The sequence below is a fragment of the Myxine glutinosa genome, chromosome 1 (assembly GCF_964187855.1).
Source record: "Myxine glutinosa chromosome 1, kmMyxGlut1.1, whole genome shotgun sequence".
NCBI lineage: Eukaryota > Metazoa > Chordata > Myxini > Myxiniformes > Myxinidae > Myxine > Myxine glutinosa.
In genome coordinates, this window is record NC_136261.1 from 435,896,143 (window position 1) to 435,922,541 (window position 26,399).

Consider the following 26,399-nt stretch of genomic DNA (forward strand, 5'->3'; position numbering starts at 1 on the left):
TGCAGACCAAAGTGTTGGAGGCTGTGATAAAATTAATAGGGTAGCAAGACAGCTTTCAACTGGTTGCGGGGGCAACTGTGCTGATATTTGGGAAGCGGGGTTATGGGGACGTAGTTGTGTGGTCTTTGGGTCAACGTGGTGCTGTGCGTGTCCGAGGTGTGTGGACCATGTCTTCTGGGTGGGTTTTCCTGGTGGAGCATGGCTGTTGACTGGACCTTGGTGTGGTCAAGTGTGGGTGAGCACTGGGGGGGCTGCAGTTCTGTAGTCGGACTGGGGGATGATGGGGAGGTGCAGGGGACGTGGCTGTAGGGATGCCACGCACTGCGACCGTGCCCCCCAGGGCCGAGGTTGTGTGTGCGGTAGTGTGTGTTGTGGCAGCAAGTGCTCACCACATTGGCCAGCTGGGGCTGATGCAGCTGTGTTCCTCGCAGGGGGGCCGAAGGATGGATGGTGGGTCGCACCCTTATGGACACTCATGGGCCATGTTGGCGTTTTGACTGCTCACCTTGTCCCGATGACCCTTGCACGGTAGAGGTGCAGAGCTGTCGTGGCCACAGGTAGTTGTGTAGTGATGATCACAGTTGGATGCGGATCCACATACCTGCCAGGGTAGTGGGGACAAAATAGAAATTTGGAAGTATTTGGTAGGCCCGATGTGAAATTTTGGGATTGTGAAGGGTGGATTGCGCTTTGAACCCGACCAACCTGCAACTACCTGCACTTGAGGTGAGTGTTTTAAGGAGTACTGTCCCAGGCTTCAGGACTTGCTTTGGAAATTGGGGACATGTAATTTGGAGTTGGGAGGTGGGTGAGAGTGATGACATGGCCGGTGAGGGGATGGAATGGGAGCCACGCAGTGTCTTGTGGGTGGCGTATGTTTTTGTGTTGTGGTTATGTGTTTTGATGTGGTCGTGAGAGTGGAACCTGGAGAGTGAGTGATGATTATTGGAGATAATGAGGGGTGATAATTGTGCTTTTATAAAGGTGTGATGGTTTAAATGTGAACTGGGGGATTTCACATGTAGCAGGCCATGGCAAGCCTTGTAACACCTTTTACACCATATATGGAATTGTACTGAATTGTGCTGAGTTGTGTGGAGAATTGAATGGCAGCGGGGGAAGAAGTGTGTTTTGGGGCCTTGTGGGTGGGGAAGGTGTGTGTGTCCGCATATACAGAGGAAGCTCTGAGGAGTGATGCCTGCGGGCCCCCCTCTGCGGCAATTACCCCTGGCAGCCAGTGGTAACTGGAAATTGGAGCTCGTCGGTGGAGGGTCTGGTTGGGCGCCGCGGGGTGAGGAAGTCCCCCGGCGACCCGTGTTGCTGCGCAGAAGCAGGAGGCAAAGGAGCCTGGTGTGTGTGGAGACCCTCACCGGTGAGGTAACGGCGGAAAGGGGCTGTTGGGCTGTCACGGGGCCAAGAGGTAAAGGTGGGGGGGGGGGCAATGAACTTGTAAGTCGGTTGACTTGTTTTTGGGACTGCGGGCACCACAGCCTGATGCGCCCCCACCATCTTTTTGTGCGGTACCTCCCCGCTGCCTAGTTGAGGAATGCACACACATGCGAATGACATCAATGCCATGGTCCTGCAGGGGGGGTGTATTGAGAAGAACTTTATTGATTTTTGAAATGCCTTGATGACCTATGGAATGAGAATGAGTGGTTAAGGGGTTTGTGTTGTACGAATGTGGGCGAAATCCACCGAGCCATGTCACTCACCTGTAACATCTGGACAGGGCCCGTGGAAATTTAGGGGGATGCATTGGGGATGGCCCCGCCGGTAAGGTTGTGTCTTGTGGCATCCACCGGGGGACGCGGTCTGTAGATTGGGGTCGGTACAAATGTTTATAGAGTTTTTGGAATTTTCTGGTTATGGTTAAGTTTTGTGGTTAAGTTAGTGTTGCATGTTGTTTGTTTCCTCCCTCCACAGGAGCGATGGAATGAAGATCAATGTACATACTTGCATGATGGTTAAGGGGTTTAGCATGTTAAGGAAGTGTAGGTAGGTAGTCCGACTCACTTCCCACAGCCCTTCCTGATTTATTTCATAGGTTAATTATGTATGTGACAGTAAGTGTTAAGGCTGGAATGGTAGTGCCTGCGGTGAACCTTGCAGGAGCTACGGTTCCAGGGGGGTGGGGGGGGGCTGTGTTATGAATTTTGGTAGAGCAACATCTAGAGCTAGGTAGATCTGTATAGGTAGGTATTCGACTGTCGTGACAGGGACTATACATGTAATAAGTTCTTGATGTTTAGGCATTTGTCGGGGTAATATGTATGATTGTGGATCTACCTGGAGATTCGAGTGTTAAATAGTGAGGGATTAAAGGTAACGCCCCTGTGAGTTTCACCTAGTAGTCAAACCTTTGTCCATTATGGCACTCCAAACCACATAAACATTAGTTAGGTCCTTAGCGCAACATTAAATAATTCCTTTCCCTGACAATGACTTCGGAACAAACGGACAGGAAACCAGGCCAAAACCACCGCCACAATTGGCCGCCACCGTTTACACCTCCAAGGCCTACAAACCTCGCCTGGCACGTGTTATAACACAAGGACCGCGGGGGTCGGGGACGGGAGAGTGGAGTGATGATGCAGAGGTAGTGACCTGGGCGAGCCGGCGAGTTGGGAGGCTTTTTATTGGCTGAGGAGTGCGCAAATGTGACGTCATCGGCCAGAGATGCAATGGAGCGTTTTCCAGTGTGGATCCTCGTGTGCATTTTGACGTTACTCGTTGAAGCAAAATCCATTCTGCACACATTACACTTGTAACGTTTTTTCCCCCTTCCATCGCCTTTTTGTGTTTGTTTAATTTAATGTTAATCTTGGTGTTGCGAGGACCAGACATGCACTTACATTTTATACGAAGTGAGTCTTGATCTCGTGATTGCTTCTTCCGAAAAGGCTTCTTCTTCACTGTCAAGCTGCGACTGGACCTTATTGGTCCCATGTTCCTTCTGCATTGTTCTACAGAAACAAAGAACACATTTCCTTTTTTTTTGGTCAAAAACAAAATATTTAACTCTTTTCCAAAAATTATATATTTTGTATATGTTAATTATAAAATATATATGTTAATGTTTTACATTTTCACTCACCAGTTGCAAAATACGAAGCACTTCCATTTGTCATGTGAATATCATCTGAACCTACCCTTGCAGAAGAACATTTTGAATCTTCTGTGCCAGATGAATCGTTGTCATGTTGTCTGCCTTCCATATTTACAGGATAGACATCACCTACGTACAAATCAGCGTCAGTCTTTTGCAGAGAAATGAGATTGAGGACTTCGAGAGAGCTCATAGAACATATTACGTCATGGAATTGTGCACTTCAATTTGAATATAATAATGAAATTAAAGATTGTTAAGAAGAAAAATTCCGGATATTAAGCGGCATTGAAGCAGTCTTATACATCACCCATGTTCACCCCCTATTTAAAAAGTCCAAGTATCACTAAATTGGAGCATCGCGGAAGTAACAAAAAGACGATTTGTGTTCGACTGTGTTCAAGTATTTAATTCAATATAAATAAAATGAGGATTGCAAAATTCATTTTAAAAATATTCTAGAATTTACATGCGTTGCACAGTGTCTATTGCATCCATATTTACATCCATATTTATTGCATCCATATTTATCCATATTTTTGAAATACCAACTTTTATACTTCTCCCTCCCCCCACCCTTCCCACGCCCCCTCCCCCTTCCACGCATCTCCCTGCTCTCGGATGTTGTGTTTGTGTGCTTCCCCATCTTTGTGTGCTTCCCCATCTCTGTGTTGTGTGTGTGTGTGTGTGTGTGTGTGTGTGTGTGTGTGTGTGTGTGTGTGTGTGTGTGTGTGTGTGTGTGTGTGTGTGTGTGTGTGTGTTCTCTGTGTGTGTTTTTTGTGTGCTTCCCCATCTCTCCCCATCTTGTCTTCCGCTCCCTCTTTTTATATATTTTGTTTGTCTGGTTGATTTGTTTGTGAAATTAATGTTAGCTCTTTCACGAGCCTCGATTCAGTATACAAAAAAAAAAAAAAAAAAAAAAAAAAATTCTATCTAACACATTACATTGGTTATTTGTGCTTGTTGTTTGTATCCTTTATGATGTCATTATAAACAGTACTTTTCGGGTTTGGAATGATTTTCAATTTTGTTTGACTGCCAAGTAGGCAGACAAAGTGAAAATATTGTTGCAGACATAAGGTTTGGCGTGCTTCACGAGTGGGACTTCTCAGACTCTCTCCGACCTCTGGACCTAGAAAGCCGCAGTACTGTGGATAGCTTCGCGGCCTCATGGGATGTTAAGCAACGATTGACACAGATTGAGACTGAAACCTGGCAACACAATTGATCTCGGCAGGCAATCCTTTCATGGCATGAACAGGCAGGCAGCTTCTCCTCGGGTGCCCAGCACGTTCAAACAGCAGCGACTTCTCTGGCGTCCCAGCTTTTCAGCCACTTCCACACTCAATATTCTATCCCTTTTAACCACCCTCTGTGGGGAAGTTTGACGGCACATCCAATAGCCTGCCAATTAATTTAATTTTTGGCATTGACATTCGGCAGATTTCCTAAGTGTTCTCCACATCCCCTGCTCATGGTACGGAACCTCCACAGACGTCACACACATACACGCAGCCACGTATCTTTCACCACACCCACTCGCGCACCGTTGTACATCCCCAAACCATGCACGCTTGCAAGCTGCCTCGGAAACAAGCGCACACAACTTCCATACACTGGCCATCTCACAATCTCGCACACACCATTTATTCACACGATCCACACCACAGTCAATCTCACTCCATTCACACACATGGGTCATGCTGTGTCACTCAATAAATGCTAAACAATGGCACTGATCATTATGAACAAGAGCATTTATTCGAGGCAAGGATCCACCAGCATATCTCCGACACCATCAAGATGGCGTCCCAGTCATCTCTCCCACAATCCCGTTCCGTTTAAATCATCATCCCTTCCCAGCAATCCCTAAACATCCGGAAATTCACCAACAACAACAACAACAACAACTGCAAACTCGGAATTTAATCAAGCACGTAAGAAAGAACACAACATATTCTCCCCTCTCCCACAAAGTGCAGGAATGGAATGGTCACAAAATCCTGAAAACGACTGGGGTGCTGACGGGCTTTCTGAGGTCGTTGCAGTGCCCCCACAGGTTCAAGCCCTTCTTCTATATCAACCGTATCACCTGTATTGGTGGGGCACACACCAACTCCCACCTGGATGGAAGGCTGTGTCACAGGGGCAGCCACTTTCCCTCGCCTGCTGGCGTGCCAACGTGACCCATCCTGAAGCTGGAAATTCACTGGTCAAAGCTGTCAGCTCACAAGAGGTGTGGAGGACCAGAATGATTGCATGTTGTTTTTCCGATGAGGATATTTAACTCTGACCCAATCATGAACCTGTATCGCACGTAGCCTTGATCTGTACACTCTGTCAAAGTATTGCTTCATGTGCTGCTGGCTCAGCTGTACGGCAATGCTGGCAGTAGGTGAGGGGAAGCAAGACCCTGTGGGTCGAAGCCTGTGCATCGGCTGCAATAGCTCACATTATGTCATTAACATTGCTGGCGAGGCACCTGTGGTGGTGTGCTTAATTGCCCTGAAGTGCGTGAGGGTCTTTCGTAGGGCTGTTTTAAACGCACAACCTTGAGCTAGGTGTGCTCGAATTCCATTCTTGAGGGTTTGGTTAAACCTTTCCACCCCTCCATTGGCCTGTGGGTGGTACACGGCCGTGCGGATATGTTTAATTCTATCGACGCTAAGATACGTGGTGAACTCAGCTGAAATGAACCGTGGGCCATTATCTGTGGTAATGACCTGTGGCACCCCTCAACGAGCTATCAGTGTGTCCAGGATGTGGATAATGTTCTGGGAGGTAACTGATCCCACAGGAACAACCTCAAGCCATTTGGAATGTAAGTTGTATGCGACCACCAGATAGCGTTGATGGTGAGGGACACCACAAATTTCTCCACAAATGTCTAGTTGTAGGCGTTCCCAGGGGTGAGACAGCGAGGGAACTGGCTGCAATGGAGGCAATATGGGGTGTCCAGCTTTGCCACTGATGAAACAAGCCGTATCATCCTTTACCAATGTTTCAATGTCATGGTCGATGCTGGGCCACCACACCAGGTCACGGCAACGTTGCTTTACCTTAACCACGCCCAAGTGACCATCCTGAGCCACACTCAACACTTGTGCTCGCAGCATACTTGGCACCACTGTGCAACGTTCTCGCGCCACACAAAAATAGTTCCAACAGGATATCTCGTCTTTCACCGGAGAAAACGGTATCAGTTCGTCTGCTACTCTGGCCAGCCATCCCTCTGTAATAAAGGAATGCAGGGTACTGAGAAGAGAGTCCTCCTTAGATGCCCGCTCGAGCTCTGGAAGGGATACCACATCATGTCGGGGTCCATGCATCAGTTGTATTAGATCCTGCTCTGTGTCTTCTGGTTCAGAACAAGTGTGAACATCCATTACTGATCTGGATAAGTGTTCCGCCACGTTATTGTGACGTCCAGGTGTGGACTGAAGCTGGAAATTGTACTGCTGGAGTCGGTCCGACCACCAGTACAATCAAAGTGGCTTGTGTCCTGTGCCTGATGTGGACATCAAAGCCGTGAGTGCCTGGTGATCCGTTCAGAGTGTAAAGGGCTGACCATACAGGTACAGATACCAGCGTTTGCATGCCAATACGCAGGCCAATGCCTCTCTCTCTCTCTCTCTCTCTCTCTCTCTCCCATGGATTATTTTTGCTCCATGTGACTCAAGGCACGGGATGCAAAAGCGATGGGTTTCTCCATGCCACCTTGCACCTGGGACAAAATAGCCCCCAACGCCATTGTCAAAGCATCACAGGTGACCAATGTGGCACTGTTGATGTCAAAATGAGCAAGAAGAGGGGCTGTAGTGAGCTGAGCTTTAAACCTGTATATGGCTGCTTGACAGGATGGGGTCCAATTCCAGGAGGCTTCCTTCCGAAGAAGCTGACATAATGGTGCAGTGATGGCTGAGTACTGTGGCAAGAACCGGATGTCCTAGGCCGCCATGTCCAGAAAGGAGGGCCAGCTGGGAAACAGACTGAGGCTCAGGGATGCGGTGAATCACTTCCACATTGGACTGGAGAGGGGAAATCCCGTGAGGTGACAGCTTAAATTCCACAAACTCTATTTCGGGTACCGCAAAAACACATTTGTTGCCATTCAGTGTTAAGTTGTGCTGAGCAAGTTTCTGGAGCACTTGGACCAAGCGTTCATCATGTACTGAGGTGTTGGGACCGTGTACCACTTTGTCATTTAAGTACAAGGACATGCCCGGGATGCCAGCGAAGATTGATGACATAATCTTTTGAAAACAGCTGGGTGTGTAGCATAAGCCAAACGGCATACGGGTGAAACAAAAAACTCCGGTATGATTCACAAAAGCCGTAAGGTCCCTCCTGTCTGAAGCAAGGGGAAATTGGCGATAACCTTGGCGTAAGTCCAACTTCCAAAAGACCGTAGAGCCATAGAAACAGGTCTTCAGCTGTTGGAAGCAGATATTTGTCGGGAATAATTAGTATGTTCACCGCACGCAAGTCTACACAAACTCTATGTCCCCTGGACTTTTTATTTGCCATAACGAGGTTGGAAATTCAGGGGGATGCATTGATAGGCTCTATTGTGCCAGTCTCCAAGAGGACATTCAATTTAGTCGTGACCTGTTCCCACAAGGCAAGGGGAATGCGGCGTAGTGGCTGAATAACCGGAGCCACAGCAGAATTTACTTTGGGTTGGTGAACAAATGCAGAGAGGATGCATAAACCATCAAAGCATGCAGGCCATTTTTGCCGCCAGGGGGGGGGGGACACTTACAATATGGCCGTGCCACTATAATCCATCAAGGAAGACGCAAAAGAAGTAAACAGGTCGAGGCCCATTCAATTATCACCGTTTTTTGTAATGTAGAATGTAAACTTAGACAAGTCAGGAGACGACGATGGTTCACAAGCGAGCGGCATTCAATGACAAAGGACGGACTATAACTGAAACAGGCCCGGAAATGTCAAAACGAAGGTTACTGACCGAAAAATGAGCTAGAAAATAATGTTTAAACAGTCATGAGGTTAGTTCGCTCCACAATACTGAAAATTCAGTGAAAAATGAAATGAAAAAAATAAAATAATAATAATGAAAAAAATAAAGATAAAAATAAAAATGAAAAATTGAGCTCTGTGGGGTGAGACATGACATTGGCGGAACCAAATATCAAAACCCTTGTCAGATTCCACCAAACCCCTCGGAGAAGATGTAGCTTGAAATTGATTACCCCTAAAAAGACATCATTTTCGGGCGTGGCTTTACCCACAATGGGCGCAATACGCCCACTCTAGGCAGGACAAAACGAGATCATGATATTGACCTCCCACCCAAATTTCATCAAGATCGGATAATATCATCGGGTAGTTATGTTGCAGGCAGGCAGGCAGGCAGGCACGCAGGCACGCAGGCACGCACGCACGCACACACACACACACACACACACACACACACACACACACACACACACACACACACACACACACACACACACACACACACACACACACACACACACGACGAATATAGTGGTCACTTGATAACTCGTGAACCAAAAGAGACTGGACACCATGACATACCGACAGCTGTAATGTTCCCATTACGCCAATTTTGGCATGCCTGTAACCAGTGAGGGTGGGAGAGGACCGTTGCAGGGTCATGTCAGAAAAACAAGCATTACGCCTAGGTCCCCCGTCGGTGAAGTGATGTGAGTTGACAAAGTGGAAGACGCAGAAAACATGCTATGATATGATATTTCGCTCACAAAGTTCAGACATACATGGAGGCGGCCATGTTGGATTTTGACATGGCGACCCAATTTTCAATAGCGTTCTTCCTTATGCCTAGATACACCCACACACCAGATTAGAAGTTGGACCTCGCTTATTTTTCAAGATATTCCGCTCACAAGGTTCAGACATACGTGGCGGCGGCCATCTTGGATTTTGAAGTGGCGCCCCAATTTTCAACAGCGTTCTTCCTTGTGCCGAGATACACCCAAATACCAGATTAGAAGTTGGTACTTTGCTTATTTTACAAGATATTTCACTCACAAGGTTCAGACATAGTTTTTTTTTGTTTTGTTTTTGTATACAAGATCGAGGCTCGTGAAAGAGCAAACATTAATCACACAGAAAGACAAACAAAAACATAAAACAAATAACATCGGGAGCGGTAGACAAGATGGGGAGAGAGGGGGAAGGACACAAACACAACATTTGAGAGCAGGGACCGAGAGACATGGAGACATCGAGAGATCTGTGGGAGGGAGAGGGCTTTTGGGGGAAGGAATGGGAAGGGGGGGGGTGGGTGGAAGAGGTATAAAACATATGGACACTGCCAGGACTTCCAGGAAAGAAGTTGGAATTTCAAACAAGGTGGATGGGAACAAGGGGATAATGTGAGTCACGTGAAAAAGTAAGTACACCCCATGTAAAGTTTTGACTTTTTCAACATATTTCAACATACAGCTATTTGATCTTCATTTCAACAATATTGTCAGATAAAGGTGATATAATATAACAAATATCATGAAACATTTACATTTTGTAGTCCATTGTATAATTTCAATAAACATAAATGCAAATTTTGCATGTGAAAAAGTAAGTACACCCCTACATTTATCACTACTTCAAATACCTAAAATTAGAATCAGGTGCACCAGCTCAGGTGCAAATGATTAGAACATGTCAGAGACGATCTTGGAGGAACCTGTCTTATTTAAACTTCAGACATTTAGTTTGGTTTGCTCTTTGTTGTTGAAGTGTGCGGCGTCACCATGCCAAGATCAAAAGAGCTCTCTGAGGCATTCATAAAGAAGGTGATAGATGCCGACGAATCTGGGAAGGGATTTAAAAAGATCTCCAAGCAATTTGAAATCAATCATTCGACTATCCGGAAGCTCATCTCCAAGTGGAAAAGATTCCAAACAACTGCCAACTTGTTCAGGCCACGCCGCCCCAGCAAGTTCAGCCCGAGAGCAGACCGCAAGATGCTGAAAGAAGTCTCTAAGAACCCCAGAATGTCATCACGGGACCTACAGGTTGCTCTTGCCACTGTTGATGTCAAAGTGCATGAGTCTACCATTAGAAAGAGGCTGAAAATTTGATCTACATGGGAGGTGTGCCAGGAGGAAACCTTTGCTGTCCAGAAAGAACATTAGGGCAATACTAAAGTTTGCCAATGAATACCAAGGCAAAGACCAGCACTTCTGCAACAATGTGCTCTGGACAGATGAGTCAAAGTTAAAGCTATTTGGCCACAGTACGAAAAGACATGTTTGGCGAAAACCAAAGACAGCATTTGACCACAAGAACCTGATGCCAACTGTAAAGCATGGTGGTGGAAATATTATGGTTTGGGGCAGCTTTGCTGCATCAGGGCGTGGGCAGCTCACCATCATATAATCCACTATTAATTCTTCATTGTACCAGAGGGTGCTTGAGGATAATGTGAGGCCATCTGTCGGAAAGTTGAAGCTCAACCGAAGGTGGTCCTTGCAACATGACAATGACCCTAAACATAGCAGTAAATCCACCAAGGAATGGCTGAAGAGAAAGAAATGGAGGGTTCTGGAATGGCCAAGTCAAAGCCCGGATCTAAATCCCATCGAGATGTTGTGGGGGGATTTGAAACGAGCTGTGCATGCAAGAAATCCCTCAAACATCGCACAGCCGAAAGAATTCTGTATGGAGGAGTGGGCAAAAATTTCTCCCAATCGATGTCAGAGACTGGTAGACAGTTATAAGAAACACCTACTTGAGGTTGTTTCTGCCAAAGGGGGCAATACCACCTATTAGAGCCAAGGGTGTACTTACTTTTTCCACATGCAAAATTTGCATTTATGTTTATTTAAATTATACAATGGACTACAAAATGTGAATGTTTCATGATATTTGTTGTATTATATCACCTTTATCTATCAATATTGTTGAAATGAAGATCAAATAGCTGTATGTGGAAATATGTTGAAAAAGTCTAAACTTTACATGGGGTGTACTTACTTTTTCACATGACTGTATATATGGTGGCGGCCATCTTGGAGTTTGACGTGGCGACCCAATTTACAACAGCGGTCTTCCTTATGCCGAGATACACCCACACACCAAATTAGAAGTTGGTACTTCACTTATTTTTCAAGATATTCATGTCACAAGGTTCAGACATACATGGCGGCGGCCATCTTGGATTTTGACGTGGCGACCCAATTTCCAATAACTTTCTTCCTTATGCCGAGAAACACCCACACACCAAATTAGAAGTTGGTACTTCGCTTATTTTTCGAGATATTTCGCTCACAAGGTTCAGACATACATGGCGGCGGCCATCTTGGATTTTGACGTGGCGTCCCAATTTTCAATAGCGTTCTTCCTTATGCCGAGTTACATCCACACACCAAATTAGAAGTTGGTACTTCGCTTATTTTTCAAGATATTCATCTCACAATGTTCAGACATACATGGCGGCGGCCATCTTGGATTTTGACGTGGCGACCCAATTTTCAATAGCGTTCTTCCTGATGCCGAGGTACACGCACACACCAAATTAGAAGTTGGTACTTCACTTATTTTTCAAGATATTCATGTCACAAGGTTCAGACATACATGGCGGCGGCCATCTTGGATTTTGACGTGGCGACCCAATTTTCAAAAGCATTCTTCCTTATGCCGAGATACACCGACACACCAAATTAAAAGTTGGTACTTCGCTTATTTTTCAAGATATTAATCTCACAAGGTTGAGACATACATGGCGGCGGCCATCTTGGATTTTGACGTGGCGACCCAATTTTCAATGGGGTTCTTCCTTGTGCCTATATACACCCACACACCAGATTAGAAGTTGTTACTTCGCTTATTTTTCAAGATATTCATCTCACAAGTTTGACATACATGGCATCAGACATACATGGTGGCGGCCATCTTGGATTTTGACATGGGTTGCACCCACACACCAAATTGGAATGCGGTCCTTCGCTTACGCCCGCACGCACGGACGGATGGACGGACGGACACACGGACGGAGGGGAAAACCATAGTCCCCCTTTCGCTCCGCTGTGCGACGGGGGACAAATATCGTCTGTACATTTCCAAATTCAGGAGAGACACCTTGGCACCTGTGTCCGGGAGCAGAGGTATGCACATGTCATTGAGAAAGACAACACATTTTAAAATTTGATGAAGTTGATAGGACAGAATAGATTTTGGCTGGTGCAGTATACGAGGACTGTGGTTGAACGGTTGCTTGTGTTGAGGTGGAGTGACTTCACCTGGCAAAGTGGTTAAATTTTACACAATTTCTGCACCGTTGGCCTCGGGCAGGGCAAGTAGCAGCCCTGGACTCGTGCCTAGTGGACCCACAGTTTCACCAATGCAGTGTAGAACGTGTGGGGTGTTGCTGCGTATGTTGTACTGTGAGCTCAGTGGCATCTGGTGTGAGAGTTTGCCGAATTCCCTGAACAGCGCAGTCTGTAGCTGTGGCAGGTGAGAGTGTTCTGATAAATTTTGGTGCACTGTGGTAAGCTGCTTCCACTTGACTGGCTATCTTTATGGGTTGAGTCAAGGTTAGGTCATCAGATTCGAGTAAAAGTCTCTCCCTCACTTGTACTCTCAATGTTTTCTCGATCAGTTGATCTCTAGTCATCTCATCGTGAAGTGAACAAAATTTATAAGGAAGTGCTAATTCTCTCAATGTATAAATGTATTGGAGAATTGACTCACTGGGCCTCTGGCCTTGTCGGAATTTGAACCATTGAATGAGGGTGCTCCGAGTGGCTCGGAAATGCGCAGGAAGCACGGCATTGGCTGCTGCATAGGTGGGTGCAGGACCCAGCATCAAGAAAATGCGTTGACCCTCCATGCCCAGGCAGTGCATCAGCAAAGGCCATCTCAGTGAATCCTCCGCATTTTGCAGATTCATTGCAAGCAGGTATGTATGAAAGGATGACAACCACCCAGGCCATGGAAGGAACGGTTTGCCTGGTAAAGCCAAAAATGGCGCCTGTGAGGAAATCATAAATTCTGCCAATTTCCTCAGCAAATGTTGTGTCGCTCAAAAAATGCTAAACAATGGCACTGATCGTCATGAACAAGACCGTTTATTTGAGGGACAGATCCACCAGCATATCTCCAACACCGTGAAGATGGTGTCCCGGCCATCTCTCCCACAATCCCCTCCCGCTAACTTCAGCATCCCTGAGGAACACTAACATTCATATAATGCACAGGGGATTACTGTCCCTCATGTACCACAGAGATTTGACGATTTGCAGAAATGCCATATGATTTCAGCCTTTGAGACGTCGAGAGCAACAACCCTGGCTTTTCCACAATGATCCAAAACCCCATTCACATGTTCAGTGATTATGGATAGCACATCACCAGAAGACCTTGACCATCTGAAGCCATACTGAACATCAGTTAGAAGGTTGTGGGTTTCTAGATGAGTCATGAATTGTTGTTTTATCAAGAGTAATTCAAGGATAATATATGAATTGATTTATCAAGGATGTTTTATCAAGAATTGTATCAAGGATATCAAGGATAATACTTTGCAGATAATGGGTAGGAGGCTAACAGGCGAAGAGTTAGAAGGATCTGATTACTCACTGGGGCCTTTAAAGACAGGGAATACAAAAGCCTGCTTCAAGCTCAGTGGAAACACAGACTTCTTCCAAATCCTGGTGGCGTCTTGTCAAATCTGTTTCTGGTGTTTGTTCCCCCTCCATCCCATCCCTCACCTCAAATGGCTACACAGCTGACACCGCACGTAAAAAAGCTGAACGCCTTCCCTCGCGGTCCCCCAGTGCTGTCGATGTTTGCCTCAAAATCTTGTGTCCCAAACCCATCTCTCTCTGTACCCACCGCACCCAGTCATTCCCAGCTGCTCCTGGACTCTGTGTCCTTCTCTCATGACAAGGTGTAGAAGTTTTGGCCAATCCTCGACTCTGATTCTGCAACTGGACCAGACGGCATCAGCCCACAGGTGCTAAAATCCTGTTCTTCCGCTCTTTCACACCCTCTCTCTGTACTTTTCACCCTCTCTTTTGCTCAAGGTCATCTGCCATCAGCTTGGAAATCAGCCAACATTACTGCTTTTCACAAAAAAGGTGGGAAAACAGATCCTTGCAACTACAGGTTGTAGTCTTTCCCTCACGGTCCCCCTGTGCTGTATTTCCCTTGCGGTCCCCCTGTACTGTCTTTCCCTCGTGGTCCCCCTGTGCTGTCTTTCCATCGCGGTCCCCCTGTGCTGTCTTTCCCTCACAGTCCCCCTGTGCTGTCTTTCCCTCATGGTCCCCCTGTACAGTCTTTCCGTCGAGGTCCCCCTGTGCCGTCTTTCCCTCGTGGTCCCCCTGTGCCGTCTTTCCCTCGCAGTCCCCCTGTGCCGTCTTTCCCTCGCGGTCCCCCTGTGCTGTCTTTCCCTCACGGTCCCCCTGTGCTGTCTTTCCCTCGCGGTCCCCCTGTGCTGTCTTTCCCTCGCGGTCCCCCTGTGCTGTCTTTCCCTCGTGGTCCCCCTGTACTGTCTTTCCCTCGTGGTCCCCCTGTGCTGTCTTTCCCTCGTGGTCCCCCTGTGCTGTCTTTCCCTCATGGTCCCCCTGTACTGTCTTTCCCTCGGAGTCCCCCTGTACTGTCTTTCCCTCGTGGTCCCCCTGTACTGTCTTTCCCCCGTGGTCCCCCTGTACTGACTTTCCCTCGGGGTCCCCCTGTACTGTCTTTCCCTCGTGGTCCCCCTGTGCTGTTTTTCCCTCGTGGTCCCCCTGTGCTGTGTTTCCCTCGCGGTCCCCCTGTGCTGTCTTTCCCTCGCGGTCCCCCTGTACTGTCTTTCCCTCGTGGTGCCCCTGTGCTGTCTTTCACTCATGGTCCCACTGTGCCGTCTTTCCCTCGTGGTCCCCCTGTGCCGTCTTTCCCTCGCGGTCCCCCTGTGCCGTCTTTCTCTCGTGGTCCCCCTGTGCCGTCTTTCTCTTGTGGTCCCCCTGTGCTGTCTTTCCCTCATGGTCCCCCTGTGCTGTCTTTCCCCCGCGGTCCCCCTGTGCTGTCTTTCCCTTGCGGTCCCCCTGTGCTGTCTTTCCCTCGGGGTCCCGCTGTGCTGTCTTTCCCTCGTGGTCCCCCTGTGCCGTCTTTCCCTCGTGGTCCCACTGTGCAGTCTTTCCCTCATGGTCCCCCTGTGCCATCTTTCCCTTGTGGTCCCCTTGTGCCATCTTTCCCTCGTGGTCCCCCTGTGCCGTCTTTCCCTCGTGGTCCCCCTGTGCCGTCTTTCCCTCGTGGTCCCCCTGTGCTGTCTTTCCCCCGCGGTCCCCCTGTGCTGTCTTTCCCCCACGGTCCCCCTGTACTGTCTTTCCCTCGTGGTCCCCCTGTGCTGTCTTTCCCTCGCGGACCCCTGTGCTGTCTTTCCCTCGCGGATCCCTGTGCTGTCTTTCCCTCGTGGTCCCCCTGTACTGTCTTTCCCTCGGAGTCCCCCTGTACTGTCTTTCCCTCGTGGTCCCCCTGTACTGTCTTTCCCCCGTGGTCCCCCTGTACTGACTTTCCCTCGGGGTCCCCCTGTACTGTCTTTCCCTCACGGTCCCCCTGTACTGTCTTTCCCTCGTGGTCCCCCTGTGCTGTCTTTCCCTCGTGGTCCCCCTGTGCTGTCTTTCCCTCGTCGTCCCCCTGTGCTGTCTTTCCCTCGTGGTCCCCCTGTACCATCTTTCCCTCGTGGTCCCACTGTGCCGTCTTTCCCTCATGGTCCCCCTGTGCAGTCTTTCCCGTGTGGTCCCCCTGTGCTGTCTTTCCCTCGCGGTCCCCCTGTGCTGTCTTTCCCCCACAGTCCCCCTGTGCTGTCTTTCCCTCGCGGTCCCCCTGTGCTGTCTTTCCCTCGTGGTCCCCCTGTACTGTCTTTCCCTCGTGGTCCCCCTGTGCAGTCTTTCCCTCGCGGTCCCCCTGTGCTGTCTTTCCCTCGGGGTCCCCCTGTACTGTCTTTCCCTCGGGGTCCCCCTGTACTGTCTTTCCCTCGTGGTCCCCCTGTACTGTCTTTCCCTCACGGTCCCCCTGTACTGTCTTTCCCTCGTGGTCCCCCTGTGCTGTCTTTCCCTCGCGGTCCCCCTGTGCTGTCTTTCCCTCGGGGTCCCCCTGTACTGTCTTTCCCTCGGGGTCCCCCTGTACTGTCTTTCCCTCGTGGTCCCCCTGTACTGTCTTTCCCTCACGGTCCCCCTGTACTGTCTTTCCCTCGCGGTCCCCCTGTGCTGTCTTTCCCTCGCGGTCCCCCTGTACTGTCTTTCCGTCGTGGTCCCCCTGTGCTGTCTTTCCCTCACGGTCCCCCTGTGCTGTCTTTCCCTCATGGTCCCCCTGTACTGTCTTTCCCTTGTGGTCCCCCTGTGCTGTCTTTCCCTCACGGTCCCCTGTGCTGTCTTTCCCTCGTGGTCCCCCTGTGCTGTCTTTCCCTCATGGTCGCCCTGTGCCGTCTTTCCCTCATGGTTCCACTGTTTTTTTTTTTTTTTGTATACTGAATCGAGGCTCGTGAAAGAGCTAACATTTATTTCACAAACAAATCAACCAGACAAACAAAATATACAAAAAGAGGGAGCGGAAGACAAGATGGGGAGAGAAGGGGAAGCACACAACCACAACATTTGAGAGCAGGGAGGAGTGTGGGAGGGAGAGGGCTTTGGGGGCAGGAGGCGTGAGGCATGGGAAGTGGAGGGGGGGGGGGAGGTATAAAACACAAGGGGACCGAAATTAGCGGGGGTAGAAAAGATAAAGGTTTTGGATGGGGGAGGATAAGAGATGGTGGTGAACAGCTGTTTTAAAGACCTGGAGGGTGGAGTGGGATTGAAGAGAGTGGGGGAGTTTGTTCCAGAGGTGGGAGAAAAGGGGAATGAAGGAGTGAAGGTGAGCAGAAAGTCTTGATTTTGGCAGTTTAACCATAAGAGGGTTGCAGGCAGATCTTGTGCGACCTGTAGGAATATTTGGGGGACAGAGCCCAGAGAGGGCTGGGGGGGCAAGGCCAGAGAGGAGTCGGTAGAAGACAGAAAGACCACCAACCTGCCTGCGGTGAGTGAGTGAAAGGCCCTTGGAGTTAGCTTCATCGCGGGAGATTCCAATGATTCTGAACGCTTTGGTTTCAACAGCGTGAAGACGGGCTAGGTGTGAGGCAGGAGCACCAGACCAGAGGGGAGAGCAGTATTCCATAGAGCTGCGGACGAAAGCCTTGTATGTGGTGAGGAGCTCAGGTGTGCCAAGGAAGGACTTCGCACGACGGAGGATGCCCAGTCGGCGACTGGCTTTGGAGGCCAGATTTGAAATGTGGTTTTCCCAGGAAAGATCATGGCAAATAGTGGGACCCAAAAGCTTGAGTGATAGAACTTCTTGGAGAGGATTATTCAGAAAGTGGATGGGGGGGTTTTCCAGTCGGTCTTTTCGGAGAGACATCATAAGAGTGTGAGATTTATCAGGATTGAAAGACATGTTCCATTTGTTTGCCCAGTCTGTGATTTTGTCCAGGTCTGCAGAGAGTGAGGAGGCTGCAGACTGCCGATCTGAGGGATGAGGAATGGAGCGACAGAGAGTAGAGTCGTCAGCAAAGAGAAAGAGATGTGCTGTCTTTCCTTCATGGTCCCCCTGTGCCGTCTTTCCCTCGCGGTCCCCCTGTGTCCCCCTGTGCCGTCTTTCCCTCGCGGTCCCCCCTGTGTCCCCCTGTGCTGTCTTTCCCTCGTGGTCCCCCTGTGCTGTCTTTCCCTCGTGGTCCCCCTCTACTGTCTTTCCCTCGTGGTGCCCCTGTGCTGTCTTTCCCTCGCGGTTGTCAGCTCTTTCACGAGCTTCGATTCAGTATACAAAAAACAAATAAAAAACAAATAAAAAAAAACAGACCAATCAGCCTGCTCCCAATTATCAGCAAAGTCATGGAATCCATCATTGCTTCAGATATCAAATCCTTCCTCTTCTCCAATGGCTTGATCTCTGATCCTCAATTTGGATTCAGACCAGGTCACTCTACTCTCTACATGCTGCTTGTGATGTCTCAACAATGGATGGAGGTCCTCAATGTCAAACAGAAAATTAGAGCAGTCTTCCTTGACATATCTCGTGGCTTCGATACGGTCTGCCACCCTGCTCTGCTCACCAAACTCTCCTCCTACGGTATTGTGGAAGTGTAAAATTTATCTGTGAACCGAGTAATTTTTTCCAGGCACCACCTGGTCAAAATCGAGTGTTTAGGTCCGACTCACCTCGTGAACAAGTTTTTTTTTAATGATTTCCATCAAGTAGTTAAAATTTGTATTCAGTAGGTGAGTTATCTCTGGCATTGCGCAGAATGGGTTTTTTATGTCGCCATCACAACAGCGAGAAATTTAAACTATTTACCGTGATACATATAAGTTTATACATTTTTTATACTACACTTTTTTTTTTACTACATCTTTAGTGGTAAAATAGAGAGTGTTTGCATATAAATACCATTCAGAACAGTCGGGAAATTAAAAAGCAAAATAATTATTCTCCGGTGTTTGCTGAAAAAGGAGGGAGCGTCGGCGAATTATCGCTGGCACCCTGACCAAATTTATTTGATAGGGAAAGTGTAAAACCACAGAATGGTAAATCATGTTGGTATAGTTTTAATGAAGGTGCTGTAATTATTTCTTTATGACTAAGGGTGATATAGTTAGATATGGTGCTTTGAAATATGGTGTTGGATTCGGTCTTCCCAAATGATAAATTTATTCTGCACAATGTCGAATAATGATTCAGTAAATCTCATTACGTTATGTCTTTAAAATGTACTCAAATAGATATCTACAATGTTTTTTACTGAGTTCAATAAGTAAGTTATAGAAAAATATTGTTTTCAAGGTAAAATACTTAACTGGTTTACAACTTCTATTGTGTTTGATAAAAACGAATCTCCATCTTCACAATGCTCCGCATTTTAAATGTTTGCTACAATTAAAGTGAAATAATGTGTACGTGACCTGTGGGGATGGGATCCACATGTACCTTTCTTTCTAAACACTTGCTTCGCATGCAAGTTAATCTTATGACTGGTTTTTAAAGTCTTGAAAATTGTGTATGGAACTATCAAAAGATTGTATGCAGTCTTGTTTTTTTTAAAGAGCCAATAGAAAAACATTCGGGGATAGGTGCCTGTGGATTGATGCATTGGTAAATTGGATAGGGACTTCCTTATTGCAAACAAGTTTGCTTCAGTAGGGGAGCTATCTCCGGCATTTTGAGTTTAAAAAAAAACTGTCAGGAGTTCCCCGGAATTCTTTTTCAAAGGCAATAATTAAAATTGTAGACATCTACTGAATTATCAGGATAGTTATGCTCAAATCCTGTGAAACAATAATGTTAAAGATGAATTAATTACGGACAGCATGCAGGTTTGAAATGATAACCTCATGTGCTTGCAAAACTCATTCGGTATTTCTAAATTTATATTATGAATGGCCACTCCACCATAAAGCCCAGATCGGTGGAGTGTTGCAGTGATGGTTGTCCTTCTGGAAGTTTCTCCCATTTCCACACAGGATCTCTGGAGCTCAGCCAGAGTGACGATCGGGTTCTTGGTCAACTTTCTGAACAAGGCCCTTCTCCCCCGATTGCTCAGTTTGGCTGGGCGGCCAGCTCTAGGAAGAGTCCTGGTTGTTCCAAACTTCTTCCATTTAAGAATTATGGAGGCCACTGTGCTCTTGGGAACCTTCAATGCAGCAGAAATTTTATTGGTGGCTTCCCCAAATCTGTTCCTCGACACAATCCTGTCTCTGAGCTCTGCAGGCAGTTCCTTTGACCTCATGGCTTGGTATTTGCTCCGATATGCATCGTCAGCTGTGAGACCTTATATAGACAGGTGTGTGCCTTTCCAAATCATGTCCAAACAATTGAATTTACCACAGGTGGACTGCAATCAAGGTGTAGAAACATCTCAAAGATGATCAAGAGAAATGGGAGGCATCTGAGCTAAATTTCAAGTGTCATAGCAAGGGTATGAATACTTATGTCAATGTGATATTTCAGTTTTTTCTTTTCAATAAATTTGCAAAACTTTCTAAAATCCTGTTTTCTCTATGTCATTATGGGGTATTGAGTGCAGATTGATGAGGGAAAAAATGAATTTAAACGATTCAGCATAAGGCTGCAACATAACAATATGTGAAAAAAGTGAAGGGGTCTGAATACTTTCTGAATGCACTGTATATTTGAAAAGATATATTTTGTCATAAAACACACAAAAGGGTGCACGTGCGATTTCAGTTACAGAAATGGGCAAGTATTTTTGATCCAGCTGACGTTCTGAGTGATGATTTGGAACATTGTGTGTTTGATCAATATTAAGGATACAAGCCATTCTGTGCAATTGCATGTTGACCTTTTCTTCAATTTATACATATTCTACATCATTTACATATCTATGATCATTGCATGACAGGTGGTTAAAATTATGTGAACAGGTGGAAAGGATAGGGATTTAAAATTTAATGTTCAATGGGCAGGCTAAAATTGTGTACATAATTTGTGAACGAGAGAAATAACGCAAAATTACGATGTTATTCTTGTAAATTTCTGCACGTTTTGTGGGCCTTGTGGTCTGATCTGCTCAACCATTCCTCCATACACTGATCAACCATTCCAACCATTCACTCTGATCAACCATTCCTCCACTCCTAACTTCCTCAATGCCCATGTCAATACTTCGGTGGAACCCTGTCGAATGCTTTCTTCAGATCAACAAACCCAAGAAACAACCTCTTCCTCTTCTCCATGTACTTCTCCTGCAACTGCCTCACAATAAAAAGCGCTTCTGTCGTTCCTCTTCCTGGCATAAATCCAAACTGCATTTCATCAGTCTTCACTTTCTTCCTCATCCTCCTCTCCAACACCCTTTCCAATACCTTCATTCCATGCTCCAATAACTTTATCGCTCGGTACGAGACACACTCCACAGGGTCACCTTTCCCCTTGTATAGAGGGAAGCGGTTACTCAGTTCCCAATCCACTGGAATGCGGCCTTCTTTCACCACAAGATTACAGATCTCCGTCATTCTCTTCACACCCCAACTTCCTGCTGCCATCAACATATCTCCCACAACTCCCGTCGGCCCTCCCGCTTTTCTACTCTTCATTGCTTTTATCGCTTCCTCGACTTCCTTCTGAGTTATCTTCTCTGCCGGTCCTAAAACTGGGTTACTCTCTATGTTGCCATCCCATTCATTCTCTGCATTCAACAGCATTTCCATATATCTCTTCCATCTGGGTCCACAACGATTTGTCCCACTTCATCCTTCAAGCAACTCACCCCCATCACATCACACCTCTCTTTCGCCATCAGCTTTGCAATCCTGAATACCACTCTCTGACCCTCTTCCGAATCCAAGCGTTCTCCGAACATTTTCCTGCATGCCTCCTGCGCCTTTGCTACCTCCTTCTTTGCAGCCTTCCTGGCTGCCTTATAACTTTACTGGTCTGCCTTTTCTGCTCCCTTACCCTTCGCCTTCTGCCACTCCTTGACCTTCTTCCTCTTCTCGTCAATCCTCTTTCCAACTTCATCATCCCACCACCATGTTTCCAAGTGCCTCGGTGATCCTTTTGTCCATCCACATACCTCACCAACGGCTCCCAACAGACTATCTTTCATTGACAACCACCACTTTCAAGCTCAACCACATCATCCTCCGCCATACTCAGCATCTCTTTTAATGCCTCCCTTACTGTCACCTCTTTCAGCATCCACACCTTAATTCTCAGTTGGTACTTCACCCGCTGAGCTCTCCTCGCACATTTCACCCTTATGTCGCAGACAACCAAGTGGTGCTGTGAAACAGCCTCCTCCCCCGGGATCATCTTTGTGTCCCGGAAGTGCCGCGTATCTCGCCTCCGCACCATCAGGTAGTCATCGGTTGTCGTCGACCCACCTGACGTGTATGTAACAAGCTCATTATCCTCTTTCTGGAACTGAGTATTACAAATCAACAAATCAGCTCCATCAGCAAACTCCAAAATTATTTCACCTTCTCCTTTTCTCACACCATATCCGTAACCCCCATGAACTCCATTAAAACCATCCATACTCCTTCCCACATGTCCATTTAGGTCTCCTCTGACTCTGACCACAACAACTTCCTCATCTTTCACGTTTTCCATCAGCTTCTCTATCACACACCAGAACTTGTCGTTCTCTTCATCGCTCCGACCAACCTGCGGCGCATATCCCGAGATGACGTTCACAAAGAGCTTTCCAATCATCATTTTCACCATCATCAACCTATCACTCACTCTCGTCACACTCACCACACTGTCTACAAACTCTTCAGAAAACAGGAAACCAACACCATTCATGCCCTCCGGGCACCCTTGCCACACAAACTTGTATTTCTGTCCCTGCCTACCCTTCACAATTCTCACACCACTTCCCTTCCAACTCGTCTCTTGCACACAACATATGTCCACTCTTCTTCTGACCAATACTTCCACCACTTCTCCTGATCTACCTGTCATTGTCCCTACATTCCATGTCCCAAACCTCAGAAAACGATCTCTACTTCGGGCTGTACCCTGCCCATATGTCATTGTAATCGTCATGGTTCTCTTTTTTGAGGCAATGTTTCTATGGCGGGATGCCCTTCCTGACGCCAACCCTCTTAGTCACCTCTTATGAGATGCAGGGATACGGCGCACCTATTCTAAACCAGGGTACACACCGGGAATTTTCAGTATATTTTCAGATTACACAAGTTAAAAGAATACAAAAAAACAATGGGAGAAGATCAAGATATTTGTTGACGTGTGATGTTGTATTAAAAAAGTCACATACCAGACATGGCTCTTGACCCATCATCCTGAGAGCTGAGGCTGCTGACGTCACTGAACCTGATTCCAGTGAAACAATAAACATTTTCCAGCTGCACATTTTGGGATTTGAAAATCTTTTCACAGAAACTGGAAAGTTCCTGAATAACATTCTCCAAGTTGACGAAAATACTTCCCAACAGAGAAGACCCCGCAATTTGGATATCCTGCGCCTTCGAAATAGAATTCATAAATTTGGAGAAGTCAGCATACATCGCAAATTGTAATTTGTCTTTGGCGAGAGAGAGGAGCTCAGTCCGCAATGGACCCGACTCAGTACAAACTCGAATAACCTTCTGATGCTCAATTCCAAGCTTATCGATCACTGCTTGGGCTGTTTCTGCTCTTAGGCCTTGGGACATGAGCCATTCCAAGAAGATCTCCATTGTGCCGATGACCTGCCAGGGATACAAATCTTATGTTAATCACAGAAATATTATACATGTAATTTTCTTCACTCTGTTTGGAATGTTTTGTGAGTTATTTCCATTGACAATCCAATCCATTATTATCCAATAAATGCGGGCTTTTGCATACAGTTTGTTCACCCGCTGTGTCCCATTTCGAAAGATTTCTTATCAATCAGCATCTAATGAATGTGTTTTTATATACAGAGAAAAAAATAAACCCAGAGTAAACTAGAGGAAACCATTCGTCCCATTATGATGCGCCACGTCAACACCAGGCAAATTTCATCCACCAAAACGATGCACTTTCATTTGGGGAATGAGGAGAGAAATGTGGATAAGACGATTTGGCACGACCAGCGATATCCCAAGCGTATCAAATACAAATGGGGAAATACATTTATTTAAATATACAATTCACCAGATGTCCGTTCGAAGGTAGCGCAAAAACGGCTCAACCGAACGCAACAATATTTTGGGTGGGCAATCGGAGGACCCACTGGAATAAAATAGGCTATATTGTCATTTACAATTTTCCCAAGTTTTCCAATTTTTCCAAACACGATGGAATAATATTTACCAATATGAACAGTTATGTGGCTTTTGTTGAAAGTCTACGTACCAGGAGAGTAGATCGACTCCTGATGAACTCTTCCTATATAAAAGTGCAGCTCCGAAGTAACATGGCAGCATGTGCAAAGCAACTGAGAAGCAGGTGTAGTGGCCGCTTCCATGTTAGATTCGGTGCGCATTCTTCACACATAAACGTGCGACTGAGAAAGTCGTATAGCGGCCGCTTCCGTTTTGCAGAATTCAATCTTTTTTCAAAATGGGCATCAGATACCTTTTATATTTGATGATTTGTGTGTGATATGATTCAACAGATGTTTATATAATAATAATAATAATAATAATAATAATAATACATTTATTTTATATAGTGCTTTTCAAGAAGCCCAAAGACGCTTTGACAGAGTACAAAAAAACAAGTGCAAAAAGACAAAAATCAACAGGTAAATAATCAAAGCAAAAGGAAGGAGAAGGAGAAGATATAGTCAGGGGTTAAATGCTGTTGGTTAAATGTTGAATGCAGTTTTGAACAGGTGGGTCTTGAGTGATGTTTTGAATGTGGTGAGTGAGGAGGAGTCTCTGATGGTGTGAGGTAGTGAGTTCCAGAGGGTGGGAGCAGCGATGGAGAAGGCCCTGTCCCCCCAGGATGTGAATTTGGTCCGGATTGGGGGGGGTGTGGTCAGCAGGTTGGCACCAGCAGAACGGAGGTTGCGGTTGGGAGTGTGTCTGGAGAGGAGGTCAGCCAGGTAGGATGGGGCCAGGTTATGGAGGGCTTTGTAGGTCAAGAGGAGGATTTTGTACTGGATTCTCTGGGGGATGGGGAGCCAGTGAAGCTTGTAAAGGACGGGGGTGATGTGGTCACAGGTCCGGGAATGAGTGAGTCGACGGGCAGAGGAGTTCTGAATGTATTGGAGTTTATTGGTGATTATTGAGGGTGAACCATAGAGGAGGCTGTTGCAGTAGTCCAGATGGGAGGTGATGAAGGCGTGGATGAGGGTTTCTGCAGCCGTGGAGGAGAGGGATGGAAGGAGCCGGGCGATGTTTTTCAGGTGAAAGCAGGCTGTCTTTGTGATCTGTTTAGTGTATTTGTCGAAGGAGAGGGTTTGGTCTAAGATGATGCCAAGATTCCGGATGAGAGGGGAGGTGGATACTGGGAAACCGTCGATGTTGAGGGCAAAGTTATGGGTGGATTTGGTGAGCGTTTTTGGGCCAATGATGATTATTTCAGATTTATCATAGTTAAGTTTGAGGAAGTTGATTTGAAGCCAGGATTTTATTTCAGTGATGCAGTTTGTCAGGATAGAGTGGGTGGCGGTGGAGATGGACTTGGTGGAGATCAAAAGCTGGATGTCATCGGCGAAGCAGTGGAATTGGAGACCATGACAGCGGATCAAATGACCAAGGGGGGACAGGTACAGGATGAAGAGGAGGGGGCCAAGAACTGAACCTTGGGGGACACCTTGGGGGAGGGGAGCAGTGAGGGATTTGCAGTTATTGATTGAGATGAACTGGTGTCTGTCAGAGAGGTATGATTTGATCCAAGAGAGGGCAGTGCCGGTAATGTTAAAGGTGGTTTCAAGTCGGGTGAGGAGGATGGTGTGATTGATGGTGTCAAAGGCGGCGCTGAGGTCGAGGAGGATGAGAATGTTGAGGTTGCCAGCATCAGAGGAGATGAGAAGGTCGTTGGTGATTTTGAGGAGAGCAGTTTCAGTACTGTGGTTGGAGCGGAATCCGGATTGGAATGTTTCATACAGGTTATTGGCAGAGAGGTGATGTTTGAGTTGAGTGGCTACAGCACGTTCCAAAACTTTTGACAGAAAGCGTAGGTTGGAGATGGGTCTGAAGTTATTTAGGGTCTCAGGGTTGAGTCCAGGTTTTTTCAGAATGGGGGTAACAGCAGCAATTTTGAGGGATGGTGGGACGATGCCTGTAGACAGGGAGGAGTTTATTGTTGCAGTGATAAGTGGAGAGAGAGAGCAGGAAGGGAGGCCTTGACAAAGCTGGAGAGGATGGGGTCAAGAGTGCAGGTGGCAGTTTTCATTCCTATGAGGAGTTCAGCGAGGTCAGTAGGGGAGACTGGGGAGAACTGAGACAGGGGTTGGCAGGATAAGGGGGGGGGGCAGGTGGTTTGAGGGGGAGCGGGTGCGGTGGTGGTTAAGCTGTTGTAGATGTTGTCAATTTTGCATTGGAAGAATGAAAGGAAGGAGATGCAGTTGTCTCCTGTGAATGACTGGGTGGTGGTGTTCAGGGGGGCTAAGGAGTTTGTTTATTGTAGAGAAGAGTGCTTTTGGGTTTCCGGAGCGAGAGTGGATAATTTGAGCATTGTAGGCGGAGCGGGCGTGGGAGAGGGCATCTTTGTAGTGTTGTAGGTGGTCCTTGTAGGCTTGGGAGTGAATTGTGAGACCTGTTTTATTGCGGAGTCTTTCAAGTTGGCGAGCACGAGTTTTCATCAGGCGGAGTTCAGGGGTAAACCAGGGAGCAGAATGGGTGACAGAAACTGTTTTGGTTTTTAT

General features: G+C 47.0%; 2 protein-coding genes across 11 annotated transcripts in view; one reads left to right on the top strand and one right to left on the bottom strand.

Moving 5' to 3' along the window:
• LOC144889662 (E3 ubiquitin-protein ligase TRIM50-like) overlaps positions 1-4,122 on the top strand; it is a 53,693-nt gene extending 49,571 nt beyond the window's left edge. For 2 of the 6 annotated variants that reach the window (XM_078770734.1, XM_078770735.1), the window contains exon 5: positions 3,227-4,118. In XM_078770734.1, the coding sequence (XP_078626860.1) occupies positions 3,227-3,231 (5 nt within the window). In that variant the 3' untranslated portion in view covers positions 3,232-4,118. Of the gene's footprint in view, positions 1-3,226 lie in introns of all 6 variants that reach the window. The other 4 variants (XM_078770737.1, XM_078770736.1, XM_078770732.1 and 1 more) reach the window with 3 other exon arrangements.
• The window catches only part of LOC137419063 (uncharacterized), a 1,330,575-nt gene that overhangs the window by 1,202,044 nt on the left and 102,132 nt on the right, over positions 1-26,399 (bottom strand). For 3 of the 5 annotated variants that reach the window (XM_078770726.1, XM_078770725.1, XM_078770727.1), the window contains 3 exons: positions 22,875-23,307; positions 3,098-3,238; positions 2,856-2,966 (listed from right to left, as the gene is read on the bottom strand). The exons of 1 other annotated variant lie outside the window; for it this stretch is intronic. In XM_078770726.1, coding sequence (XP_078626852.1) covers positions 2,856-2,966; positions 3,098-3,238; positions 22,875-23,295 — 673 coding nt within the window. In that variant the 5' untranslated portion in view covers positions 23,296-23,307. The remainder of the gene's footprint in view (positions 1-2,855; positions 2,967-3,097; positions 3,239-22,874; positions 23,308-26,399) is intronic. One more of the 5 variants, XR_013621972.1, reaches the window with a different exon arrangement.